The sequence below is a fragment of the Dendrobium catenatum genome, unplaced genomic scaffold, assembly GCF_001605985.2.
Source record: "Dendrobium catenatum unplaced genomic scaffold, ASM160598v2 fragScaff_scaffold_621, whole genome shotgun sequence".
In the NCBI taxonomy this organism is placed as follows: Eukaryota; Viridiplantae; Streptophyta; class Magnoliopsida; order Asparagales; family Orchidaceae; genus Dendrobium; species Dendrobium catenatum.
In genome coordinates, this window is record NW_021319083.1 from 29,203,346 (window position 1) to 29,217,569 (window position 14,224).

At 32.8% G+C, this 14,224-nt stretch overlaps 1 protein-coding gene across 1 annotated transcript; it reads left to right on the forward strand.

Moving 5' to 3' along the window:
• The first annotated feature begins 2,664 nt into the window (after positions 1–2,664).
• Positions 2,665–3,372, forward strand: LOC110100033 (monothiol glutaredoxin-S9-like). Its single transcript, XM_020827410.2, has one exon. The coding sequence runs from the start codon at positions 2,732–2,734 to the stop codon at positions 3,164–3,166; it is 435 nt and encodes a 144-aa protein (XP_020683069.1). The 5' UTR covers positions 2,665–2,731; the 3' UTR covers positions 3,167–3,372.
• The last annotated feature ends 10,852 nt before the right edge of the window (positions 3,373–14,224 follow it).

Consider the following 14,224-nt stretch of genomic DNA (forward strand, 5'->3'; position numbering starts at 1 on the left):
AAACAGCCTCGTGGTTTTGAAGATATCACAAATCCCGATTACGTGTGTCGTCTACACAAGGCTATATACGGCCTCAAGCAGGCTCCGCGTCAGTGGTACAATGTTTTTACATCGACACTAGTGGACATGGGATTCAAGCACAGCTCGGCTGATCCGTCGCTCCTCATTTTTCGGAAACAGGACACTCAAATCTACATGCTAATATATGTGGACGATGTTCTTCTAACCGGAAATAACACTAGTATCATGGATCAAATTCTGCTCAAATTAAACAACAAATTTGCAATGAAGCATTTAGGGGAAGCTCATATGTTTCTCGGTATAACCATAGACAGATCTGATAACAAATTTTTTCTTTCGCAGGAAACCTACGCACGGTCCATTTTGAAGTCTGCGAAACTTACAAACTGCAATAACATTTCAAATCCAACGTGCACCAAAGTTCCTCTGGATCCACCAACGGATGCATTCCTTTCAGACGTGACCACATATCGTAAAATCACCGGAGCTTTACAATATTTAACACTTACGCGACCTGATATCGCGTATAGTGTAAACCAACTATCTCAATACATGCATCAACCGGATACCCAACACATTTATCTCCTCAAACGATTACTGAGATACATTCAAGGTACGTCTAACTATGGAATTCCGATTCTTAAATCTGATCTACATCTCATTTCTTTTTCAGATGCCGATTGGGCAGGCGATCCTATCTCGCGAAAATCAACCTCTGGATACTGCTCTTTTCTAGGCCGATCTCTTATCTCATGGACGGTCAAGAAATAACATACGGTGGCTAGATCGTCAACGGAATCAGAATACCGAGCACTGGCGGCACTTGCGGCGGACGTAATATGGCTTCGAAGGCTTCTCTTGGAGTTCGGAGAAACATATGGGTTGTCCGATGTTTTGATCAGGCATGAATCTCAAGGCACATTTAAATTAGAAACTTCTAAAATTAAATTTGGGACCATTCAAACTCTGATTCTAGCAAACATAGTCAAATTGAATGTCTTGGCAAGAAGAACCCAACAATACCAAAACCGATCCAATCCGGATGGGCTCAAATCAAAGACTTGAAACATATTTGAAAATTTTAGAGCATTTATTGGATGATTAAATGATATCTAAATATAGCTTACTTATAATCAAATCGAGTGACTTGATGAAATGAATTCAAAAAAGCCAAAGATTACTTAATTTTGACATCATTAAGACACTTAAATGTTGAATGAACACTCTGTGATTGAAGGAATCAATATGGGTTGTCCGATGGAGCACTTTAAATTTCCCCTTGATCTTCCCTATATTTACGGAGCATGCCACTCTAACAAAATTATTAATTGACCACTTCCCAAATGAAAGTGGGCTTGGATTTTTGGATGATTCAACCCTGGGCTAGAGATTCAATATAGCTTTGAAGCTTTAAGCATTATGGAGCTCCACCCTGACACCATTGTTGGCAAACACTCGCCACCTACAGGTCGCTGCTATTGGACCTATGTTAGACCATCATTGTCGGACCTCCGTCCGAAAGCCATCATCGGGCCTTCATCCGACCTCCATTACCCACCGACTATGATCTCTCTAATCTCCATCGCCCGCTGAGTATGATCCCTTCGACCTCCGTCGCCTGATGACTGCATGAGGTTTCTTCGACCTTCATTGCATGCTGATTATAATCCCTCGGACCACCATCGCTAGTAAACTACAGTCTCTCTGACCACCATCGCCAACCAACTATGATGCCTCTGATCACCGTTGCTTGCCAACTATAATCTCTCTACCTCAGTCACCTAACAATGGTCCCCTTAGCCTTAGTCACCCTACTACGATCCGTCCGACTACTGTCGCTCGCCAACTATGGTCTCTCTAACTCAATAGCCTCATAATTATCCCCTCTACCTCAGTCGCCTGACCGTTGTCCCTTCTACCTCAATCGTTTAACTACTATTCTATTGATTAAACGAGCAAGCCAACATTCTTTTGAGAAAAACTCTCATATAACTAGATTTTTTCAACTCCCACTATGTAATGTGCTATCTAGGATGTATACTTGCTACATTGAGTCAATATCTTCCCTGGAAAAAAGGGCATTATTTGTGATCGACTATAAACATTAGTAGAATTAATCATTTTACTAGGCCATCACCCATGTGATTTTTTTCCTTTTCAGTATTTTTTACGTTAAAAACTTGATATCTCTTATGACTTTTGCTCTCCCTCTATCTTATCTATGTGTGTATTGAATCATCATCACACTTATAACATATTTTTTAATCAAATTATAATTAAAATATTTAAATTCATAACAAATTTTAATTCCAATAATTTTAACGTAACACATATAAATAATTAATTAACATTTTATCTTTTAATTGAACAAAATTATATTAAAAATGTTCTAATTAAAATTTTTTAATATGATAGATGTCAAAATTTTTAGATTTATTTTAAATTTCAATACTTTTTTCATCTTTTATATGGTTGCGTAATTTTTTATAAGGGATTGGACCGACTGGCTGCTCCGTCACCGTCCAAATAAGCGTCACCGGCGTGTGGGTCCACTGTGCCGGGCGACCAACAACACGTGCTGACATCACTTCCATCGTCATTTGACGTTATCCCTCTCCGTTATTTATTCTCTTCCAGCATCTCCCTCCCTTCTTCCCACTGCTCCTCAATTCTAAAAATCTCTCCTTTTTCTCTTCCATCCTTCTCAGACATGCAAAAGACACTTCCCTACACCCAGGAAAATCCTTGGGCCCCACCGCCCTCACCCGCCGCCGGCGCCACGGGGTCTCCGGTGACTCCAGCCGCCGACGTCAAAGCTGGCATGCTATCCAAAGCAGTAGCGGAGAATCCGGTGGTGGTGTTGGGTTTGCGAGGATGCTGCATGGTACACGTGGTGAGGCGACTGTTGCAAGGGCAAGGGGTGAACCCCACGGTCTGTGAGGTCGGCGATGACGCCGAGGCTGCTGCACTCGCCGGAGAAATAGCCGGAGACGGCGGAAAAGAAGGTGGGGCCCAGCAGGAGATTCAGCTTCCGGCGGTTTTTATTGGCGGGAGCCTCGTGGGCGGGTTGGACCGGCTCATGGCGGTCCATATCTCCGGCGAGCTCGTGCCCATCTTAAGGGATGCCGGTGCCCTATGGCTCTGATTGGTCCGGCGGGTCCAACTCACCGGAATTTATTTTTTTGGTGGTTTTAAATGGTGGGCCAGTGGAGGTGGATATTTTTAAATTTTCGTGTTTAGACGTATTTGGTTTGAAAATTGTGAATGTGAATCGGGAAATACACGCAATTTTTGTTTGGTGTGGACGACCCTCATTTTTCTTTATTAAATTTCAATTTATTTGCTCGCAAATTATTTGTAGTAATGGTATATTTAAAAAAAATATATAAAAAATTATTTTAAACTTACCGATAAAATATTTCTCTTTTACTTGAAAGGAGTTTTTGTGGTACATCTTATAAAATGCTAATGCTTATGTGGCACGAAAATTTTTGTATTTTGATATATTTGAATTTTTTTATTATTTACTTATAAATATGTGCATATACTATTCATCTTTCTTGCTTTAACCTCAACAGTTAAATTGATATCAAGTCTTGGCCATAAATATGCATCAAGATTGAATAATAAAAAAGGAAGAGATAGATTAATTGACTCCAATAGATTTTCTTTAATTGAATTGATCTATAAAGAACCCAATTTATCACATTATATATATATATATATATGGAGAATCTTAGAAAGAGTTTGAAAAAATCAAAGAGAAGAGTTTTACTAATAAATATAAGATTGTTTATAGATTTTGTGTGCCTTGGTGCACAATTTGTGACCCACTACTCATAATAATGGGCCAAGGCTAACATTATAGAGTTTGCTACATAAGGAATTGCAAAGAAAGTACATGATATTGAGTTGGCATCCACCCTTTATTGTGCATCCACCCCAAATGATACTTTTGTAAGCTTATCTACGAAACATTGTCACGACTTTTCATTCAACTAAATGATAAGGTTCAATGGACGAATAATAGAGTACAAGCGACAAATCAGACTCATCACAATGATCCGAATACTTTACTAGATCATTCAATTGGTAGGAGTGATGGGTCATGTGAATAAAGGGCAATGATGTAACCAACGCGTGCTAATGCATTACTCAGAATTTTTTTGGGTAATGCATTATAACAAATTTATCGTTAAAGACCAACAACTATAAGATATATCCCTATCACAATTAAATTTTCTAAAGATTGCTCAGGACTATTGGCCAAGACTATATACTTATTGAAAATGTCAATGTAGCGCATGTGCAACCCATAACATCTAAATATATCACAGACCTTTTATTGACTCAAACTTACACAGTTAAAGCGGTCATAGTCCCTCTTAAATAAAGCTTTTATATACAAAAATATATAAATCCATTTAAACATTTTTCACTTACCATCACCTCACTCAGCTGTCGGAGAAGGAGAAGAGAAGTTAGAGAAGAGGAGAGAGAAAGAAGAGATAGTTTTAGAGGCTGTAGAGTTAGAATCTTCTGTTTGGCCAGTTAAGAAAAATGTCGAGCACGAGGTAAGCTCCCAATACGCTATTCCTGATTTCAATTTTGATGAATGTATGAAAAGATATGGAATAACATATGATTTAAATCATATTATTTACATGAGTTTTAAAAACTTTTCACCGTATAATTTCTGATATATTATAGAATATTCTATTCTAGTCATTTTAACTATAATAAATCAAACTTTCATTGGTTGATCTTACAATATGTTGAATAAGGTATTTTTGGTATTATCTTTTGAAGAAAGTTTTTATTGGAGGAGATTTAAATGAATATGTTGGTAGAGATGTATAAGATTTTAAAAGTATTCATGATGGCTATGGATTTGGAGCGACTAATGAAGGTGATAATACAATTATATTTTGCACTAGCTTATGATTTTGTAATTGCTAATACTTTATTTAAAAAAAAAAAAAGAGATGAGTATCTCATCACTTATAAGAATGAATATAGTAAAATTCAGATTGATTAATTATTTTTAAGAAAAATAAATCATTTAGATTGCAAAGATTATAAAGTTATTTTGAGAGAAAATTTATGTACCCAACTTTACTTATTAATTTTGGACTTTAATATAAATGGGCATATTATAAAAAATATAGTAAAACATTATTCTAAGATTAGATAGGGGCATTTAAAAAATATAAATAAAAATATTTTTAAGAGTAAGATTAGATCTTAAGATTTCTTCTATACATGAGAAAATGAATATTATGCGGAAAAAATATTTAATAATATTAAGATTATTGCAAAAGATATGCTTGGAGTGTCAAAAGAAAATATTTTTAATAATAAAAATAGTTTGTGGTGGAATCAAAATGTGCAAGAAAAGATAAAAAATAAGAAGTTTTGTTATAATAATTGATTTAGATATAAAAACTCTAAAAATAGATAAATATATAAATAGGCTCGTAAGGTGTCTAAGAAAGCAATCTGCAATGCAAAGATTTTGCTTTTAATGATTTATATAATAGATTAGATTATAAAGAGGTCAAAAAATATATGTATAAGTTAGTCAAATAAAAGATATGAGTAGTAAGAATTTAGATCAAGTGAAGTGCATTAAGGATGAAGTTTTAAAAGTATTTTTTTAGAAGAGAATATTCAACAAAGATGGATGAGATTTTTTGCTAAGCTTTTCAATGAGGATTGTGAGAATATGATTGACTTTAGTGACTTTAGTACTCTAAATGAAAATAACTTTTTTTATAAAAAATTTTATCGGCATATTAGTAAAGCTGAAGTTAAAAAGGCTTTAAAGAAAATAAAATGCAGAAAATTGTTGCACATGATGATATTCCAATAAAGGTGTGAAAATGCTTAGGAGATGAAGGAATTTATTGGCTTAATAAACTTTTTAATATTATTTTGAAGGTTGAAAAGAGGTCAGATGAGTGGAGAATAAGTGTGTTGATTCTTATTTTTAAGAAAAAAGGTGGTGCACAAGATTGTGCGAATTATAGAGGAATTAAGTTGATGTGTCATACTTTAAAACTTTGGGAGAGAGTTATGGAAAATATGTTACAACATGATACTAATGTTTCTCAAAAGTGATTTGGATTCATGCTAGGCAGATCTACTATAAAAGCTATTCATTTATTGAGAGGGTTGATGGAGAAGTTTTGAGAGAATAAGGAGGATCTACATATGATATTTATTGATTTCTAGAAAGTATATGATAAAGTTCCAAGAGAAGTGCTATGAAGAATTCTAGAAAAGAAATTGTTAATAATATTTATATTCAAATCATTAGGGATATGTATGCAGGAGTTGTTACTTGTGTTCAAACACAAGGTGGTTTGACCATGTATTTTCTTATTTTAGTTGGATTACATCAAGGTTCATCCTTAAGTACTTATCTTTTTATTTTAGTCATGGATGTTCTCACCAGACATTTGCTAGAGGATGTACCCTGGTGTATGCTTTTTTGCTGATGATATTCTTCTTGTTGATAAGATTAGAGAGGGAGTTGAAGGTAAACTCGAATTATGGAGGTCAATCTTAAAGTCTAAAGGTTTTCATTTGAGTAGATCTAAAATCAAATACATTGAGTGTAATTTTAGTAGTAATATATCTAGTGGGGGTTTTTGACTTTGAGCAATCAAGCAGTCATTAATAAGTGTACTCATTTTAAATATCTTGGGTCTATTGTTCAATATTATGGTGAAATAAATAGGGAAATTATTAGCATAATTCAAGTTGGATGGTTGAAGTAGAGGAATGCTTCGGGTTTGTTGTGTGGTAGAAGAGTACCACTCAAACTTAAGGGGAAATTTTATAAGATGGTGGTGAAACCTGCAATACTTTATATATGGTACAGAATGTTGGTCATTAAAAGAGAAGCATAATATAAAGTTAAGTGTTGTTGAGATAACGATGCTAAGGTGGATTAATGGATTTACTCTTAGAGACATGATATGAAACAAGCATATTCATGAAAAGGTTGGAGTAGCTCTAGTAACATATAAGATTAGAGAGAGTCACCTTAGATGATTTGGTCTTGTAAAACGGTGGCCTTTCCTCGATGGCCCTATTAGGAGAGTAGATGTATTAGATTTGGCCTATGTTAAGAAAGGTATAAGTATACCTAAAAAGACTTGGTTAGAAAATATTAGAAATGACATTTCTTTATTAGATTTAAATGATAATTTGACTCTTAACAAGAAACAATGGAGAAAAGAGATTCATTTAGCCGACCCCACGTAGTGGGATAAAGGCTTTATGTTGTTGGTGTTGTTGTGATATTTCTGGTATTGATTATAGTTTATTAAAAGTATTAAAGTGATGCTTTAAAGTTTCCTTATAAATGGTTTTTTTAAATGATAAATGTGAAGTGTGTGCAAATTATATTTGTGACAAGTTAAGCATGTTCATGTTTATGTTAAATGTTACAATTACAGGTCAAATACGTAAAGTTTTACATGCATATCTTGTCATGACGGAAGTTTTGATGTGAGAGATATTACAATGAACTATAACTAATGTTACAAGTGCATTCTTTGTTCTATTTTATTTTGATGTGATATATATATATATATATATATATTCTGGCTCCATCTACCTTGTGCGGGTGTGAGAGTATTAATGGAGCTATAAGTGAAAGTGGAGTTATAAGAGAAATTAAGCATGTGCTTACTCCATTTGTCTTGTGCATGTGGATTGACCAATGGAGAAAGCACAAGTGGAGTTAATAATAAACATCAGGACATATGTATATCATAATTCATATGTTATATATTATATTAAATGAAATAAGTTAAGCGGAAGTAATGTTTAGTTATAAGTATCCACTGATAGTCATGTGAAGATAAAAGTGAAAGTACATGTTATTATTTATAATGTTCAAGTTCAAATGACAAGTTTTGAAATATTATTTCTGATGCATGTTCAAGTTCAAGTTATTTCAATGTCATTCTTATGTTAATGTTAAACATTAAGTATATTTAACCCAATGTTAATATTTTATAACTATTAATGCTATTTTCTATTATATTTATAAAAGTAATTCGAAACCTTTATTAATAAAATTACAAAAAAAGACATTGATCCCTATCATAGAATTTTAGTATTTGCCTACTGAGGATCTTGTGGCTCACTCTGTGAATTATTGCTATTTCGGAGAAAAGAAAATAGCCAGTTGAGTAGGAGTTAGTTTGATTGAAGTCTGTCAAAAGATAGTAACTTGAGATGTATTTTTGATAGATCAGTTAATCTTATGTTTTAATGTGCAAAATAATTTGTATTGGATTATTAGTATATAATTTTTATGTAATAAAATTTGGATGAATGTTTATATTATTTAGTTGTCTCTTGTATGTTCTATATTGAGGAAAAGATATGTAGGTTCAGGTTTTAATTTTTCTATCAAATTTTAGGACATGACAATATGAATCTGTCCATTATGTTAGTCTCTTTGCATTATACTATTACAACATTACAAGCATTTTCTATTGGATTTTTTTTTTTTATGGCAAAGCATTTAAAAAAAGTGTCACAAAATCAATTTGAGATGTCTTTTGCAATGGAATTGTGTTATCACAAAAAAAAAAAATTCACTAAATCATTTAGTGACCAACAAAAATATTTATTGAAACGTTGAGATAGAATTTTTTTTTTCATTATTTTGAGAATGGTTTGTGACATTTTTACCATAGATTTCTCCGTTTAAAAAAAAAATTACCACAAAAGTGGATATGATATTGGAGAACTAAGATGAACATACAAAATCACTAAAGAATAAGTCATCCTCCTTTGTTAAGTAACCATACCACAAATTAAAGGTGGAGAGCGACATAAAAAAAACCCCAAACTTTTTTTTAAATTCTTTAATTTTTATTATTTAGGGTTTAGGGATGATTTTGATATTTGCAAGCCTAACCTAAATGTCATCAAACTCTAAGAAAAAACAATGACTTCTTGTCTTCATTAAGATATATTAATGGCGTATGGAAGAGTAAATCTTGTACAATAAAACGTCATGGATGAGATCAGCTCTATCCAGCATTACGCAATGGAAAAAAGATCCACATAAATTCTACTGCCACATTTGTGGCATTTAAAAATTGAGATTTCTTTTTTATGTAACATTTAAATTTAATTTATTTATAAAATCATCAGTTTTTTTTAATTGTTAAATTTTGATAAAAATTTTAAAATAAAAAATGAAATTTCAGCTCATATTTCTCATTTCCAACAATTTGGATGGCTGAAATAAATATGAACAAATATGTATTGATTCTAACATATACAATAATAACATCAAACATTTATCATGTTATGTGGGGTCGGCTACATTAATCTTTTTCTCTATTGTGTCATTTTAAGAGTCAACTTCTCATTTAAATCTAATAAAAATGGTCAATTCTAATATTTTTTAACCAAGTCTTTTTAGGTCTACCTCTATATTTCTTAACATATAAGTTAAATCTAATACATCTACTCTCTTAACCAAGTCATCAGAAGGTCGACGTTTTATGTTGCCAAACCATCTAAGGAGGCTCTATCTAATCTTAATTATATGCCACTGGAGCTACTCGAAACTTTTCATGTATATAGTTGTTTCGCATTTTGTCTCTGAGAGTGCAGTCACTCATCCACCTGAGCATTCTCATCTCTGCAACACTTAATTTTATGCTTTTTCTTTGAATGACCAACATTATACGCCATAAAATATTGTAGGTCTCACCAACATCTTATAGAACTTTCCCTTATGTTTGTTTTTTTTTTCATTATTTTGAGAATGGTTTGTGACATTTTTACCATAGATTTCTCCGTTTAAAAAAAAAATTACCACAAAAGTGGATATGATATTGGAGAACTAAGATGAACATACAAAATCACTAAAGAATAAGTCATCCTCCTTTGTTAAGTAACCATACCACAAATTAAAGGTGGAGAGCGACACAAAAAAAACCCCAAACTTTTTTTTTAAATTCTTTAATTTTTATTATTTAGGGTTTAGGGATGATTTTGATATTTGCAAGCCTAACCTAAATGTCATCAAACTCTAAGAAAAAACAATGACTTCTTGTCTTCATTAAGATATATTAATGGCGTATGGAAGAGTAAATCTTGTACAATAAAACGTCATGGATGAGATCAGCTCTATCCAGCATTACGCAATGGAAAAAAGATCCACATAAATTCTACTGCCACATTTGTGGCATTTAAAAATTGAGATTTCTTTTTTATGTAACATTTAAATTTAATTTATTTATAAAATCATCAGTTTTTTTTTATTTTAATTGTTAAATTTTGATAAAAATTTTAAAATAAAAAATGAAATTTCTGCTCATATTTCTCATTTCCAACAATTTGGATGGTTGAAATAAATATGAACAAATATGTATTGATTCTAACATATACAGCAACAACATCAAATATTTATCGTGTTATGTGGGGTCGGCTACATGAATCTTTTTTCTCTATTGTGTCATGTTAAGAGTCAACTTCTCATTTAAATCTAATAAAAAATGATCATTTCTAATATTTTTTAACCAAGTCTTTTTTAGGTCTACCTCTATATATATTTCTTAACATAAATGTTAAATCTAATACATCTCTCCTAACCAAGTCATCAGAAGGTCGACATTTTATGTTACCAAACCATCTAAGGAGGCTCTCTCTAATCTTATATGCCAATGGAGCTACTCCAAACTTTTCATGTATATAGTTGTTTCGCATTTTGTCGCTGAGAGTGAAGTCACTCACCCTCCTGAGCATTCTCATTTCTGCAACATTTAATTTTATGTTTTTTTTTTGAATGACAAACATTCTACGCCATAAAATATTGTAGATCTCACCAAAATAGAGCTTTCCCTCATTTTTGAATACATTCTAAGCCATAAAATCAATAACAATAAAGAAATTGAATTAAGAAGTAATTTTCACCCACTTATTTTGTTAAAGAGAAATTGAGTAAGAATTATTTTTTTAAAATTTATTTATGATTGATGAAATTTTCAATTTATTTATTTTCTTAATTATTTGATTGCTATTTTCATGATTTAACATTGAAATTAAATTTATGATGTAATTTCTTCATTGTGGTTAATTATGATTTAATTTATGTTAATAATATTAAACTTGGGTAATTAGAGAGTAATAATGATTTACTTAGCAACACTAAAATTTCAAATGAAAACTTTTTATTGAAATAAGTGATATTATTATGGTTAATTAGGATATTATTAAAATTAATTAGGATGAAATGAAGTAAGAGAAGGAAGTGGAGATGAGATGTTGTAGCCAATGAGAGAGAGCAAGAGATAAGAGAAAATTTATAAATAGAACACATCAATATCAGAGATAAAATGGGATCATAAGACTATGGTTTACTGACCAGACAAAAAAAAATTATTTGGCTAGATTTAATCTAAATTTAAATTAAATTTCGGTTAAATCTTACAGTTAAAGTACCTCTTAGTATTAATAATAACTGATGATATTGAAAAAGTAATTGTGAATAAAAGATTAAAGTTTTTTTGGGATAACTTTATCACTGTTTTTTAAAGTAGCTTTTTATAACAAAGACTTCTTGAACTAGCAATTTTTATATTAAAAAATCATTTTATAAAGCAGTAAAAAAGCTGTTCTAAGCAAAGCTTAACGTTGGAGAAAAATAAAAATGAAAATATTTTCATGGTATGTCTTATAAAGTAAAAGACCTCTAAATTTCTCAATGTTAAAAGTCCAAAAAATTATTCTGTGCAGAGATAAGAAGCAGAACGTCGTCTAGAGACCAACCAGAATGTGCCACGTTAGCGGTACCTAGCGATACCGAATAGTACTAGAGCTACCGAGCACAGGATGATATGATGCATTTTGATTGGATTCGGAACAACGTTTGGTATCAGCACGAAATAATTTTTCTAAGTCCTCTAAAGTTCTCTCTCTTCCACTTCTTAAAGAATAAAGACCCAATAGATTCTTAAAGACCCAATAGACTCACTAATTAAATCCTCTTAGAATTAACAAGCTCTAGCCGCCCATCATGGCGTTGGTAGAAACGGTACACACTTTTGGCGTTTTATATGCGTTCTATATTTATATGAAAGCTCCTCATGCAAGCACTTTTGGATAGAATAATATGACCCTACTTTGTGGCTGGAAAATAAATCTGATTAATTCCTTCCTTCTATTAAGTAATGAGTAACATGATATTAGCATGTAAATTCGAATAAAATAGCAAAGCAAAAGGCATAAAACAAATCTTAATAAATTTATTTACTCTAAATGAATAAATAGAAGGTGAAGTATTTACGCAGACCAAATATTTTGTTGTTGATCTAAATTTCAAATATCATGTTTTTAAAGATTACTGTGGGCTCAAAAAATTCACGCCCCAACCTATCCGTGGATCCCTGATGCAAGCAAAAAATTATAGGACGACCCAAACTTTTGCAAGCATAATACAAGATTTCCTAGGAAGTAAGAAAATACTAAAAAATACACCGTTTATAGTATAAAAGAACACTTACAACTTTAAATCGAAAGATACATCATAACTTTGACAACTTGAAATGACACTTACAAACTTATATAATAAAACTTAAACTTGCATTTCATTCGTCGAGAAAAAAGACACAAGTGGCATCGAACTTGCGGAGAGAAGAAAGATGTTAGAAGACGAGACGAAAATAGGACAAGCTCGCAAGCTTTCCCAAGAAGGAAGAAGGAGAACGGAACAAGCTCCCAAGCCTTTCCAAAGAAGGAAGAAAAATCCTCAGGTTTAGTTCCAAAAATCAGCCCACATAACATTTTTTTTATCCACAAAAATATCACATATTTATAGGGGAAAAGGGGAGCCAAACAGCCCAAAAGACCATTAATTAGACCAATTAAAAATAGGGGAAATAGAAGGCCAAGGGGCTGTCCAGGAACAACACCCAAATAGTCACGCAGAAAATCGAAAAAAGGCAACCTAGGGAATCGAAACAGCAGCCAATGGAAACCGGAACAGGCAGTCAAAGGGGGAGAAACGGGCTTCATAGGGAACCGAGACCAGCAGCCCAGGGAATCGGAACAGACAACTAAAGGGGGAAGTAACCATCCACAAGAAGAAGAACCAGGAGGGGAAAACCGAAGGGCCAAGGGAAGAGGAAAGGGAAGCCATAAAAAGGGGAGACAAATGGGAAACCAAAGGGCCATTCGAGAGGGGAAGGAACCTAATTAATCTTCAATTTATGACCTTAAAAGACTCTCTACTAGACATTAATGAGTTGATTTTAGTAGAGGACATATAAGCTCACCAAATTTATAATCCAAAATATTTTGACCTCGATCCCCCCCCCCCTGCATACATCGACGAATGGAGGTTGTGAAATCGACAAATGGAGGTTGTGAAGATCGTGGTGAGCGTGTCGTGCCATGCTCACCACCGGACATCCGGGCTACTAACGCTAGGTGAGGATTTTTTTAATTTAATAATAATAATTCTATTATTATTATTCTTATTAAAATATCAGACTTTGACGTGATGTTTTTTGGCTTGATTTTCATAATTCTTTCTAAATTTGTGCATAATCAGCTTGGAATCCGCACTGATTTCATCGCGTGACTTTTGTTGAGCAAATTTATAGTCATTTTTATGTGACCCAAACATTTCGAACGCAAAGGCAAAGTCTGTTTCATGGTTGGACGTCATTTGGGCAGCGTCATACGTCGTTTTATGTTATCGATTGCCAATTTCGACCGATCTCGTTCGATTGGACTGCAAGGGGTTTCCACTTAGGAGAATTCGATGTTATGATCACAATGGCGTGATCCATTCATCGATTGGATGTCGCTTGACTCTTCAAGTGACGTGCGCGCCGACCGTTCTTTTTGTCGTCGATTTCGCATAATTAGAATGTGGGTCAATAGTTTCGCAAGTTCATTTATTTTATGGCCACTATGACAACATCGATGATGAACTTACACACTCCCAATGCTTCTTTTTTTTTTTTTTTTTTTTTTATGTAGTAAATTTGTAACTAGCATATTTTATTTTTCTAGCTTGTCTTTCCTTTCATAACGTATCAATTTACCATGTTTTTATATGCTTTTCATAATTATCAATGAAAGATCTGGTTTTGGCTTCATTTAAAGATGATGAAGACACACTTTGCCTTCGATAGTCCAATCTGCTTGAATTTTC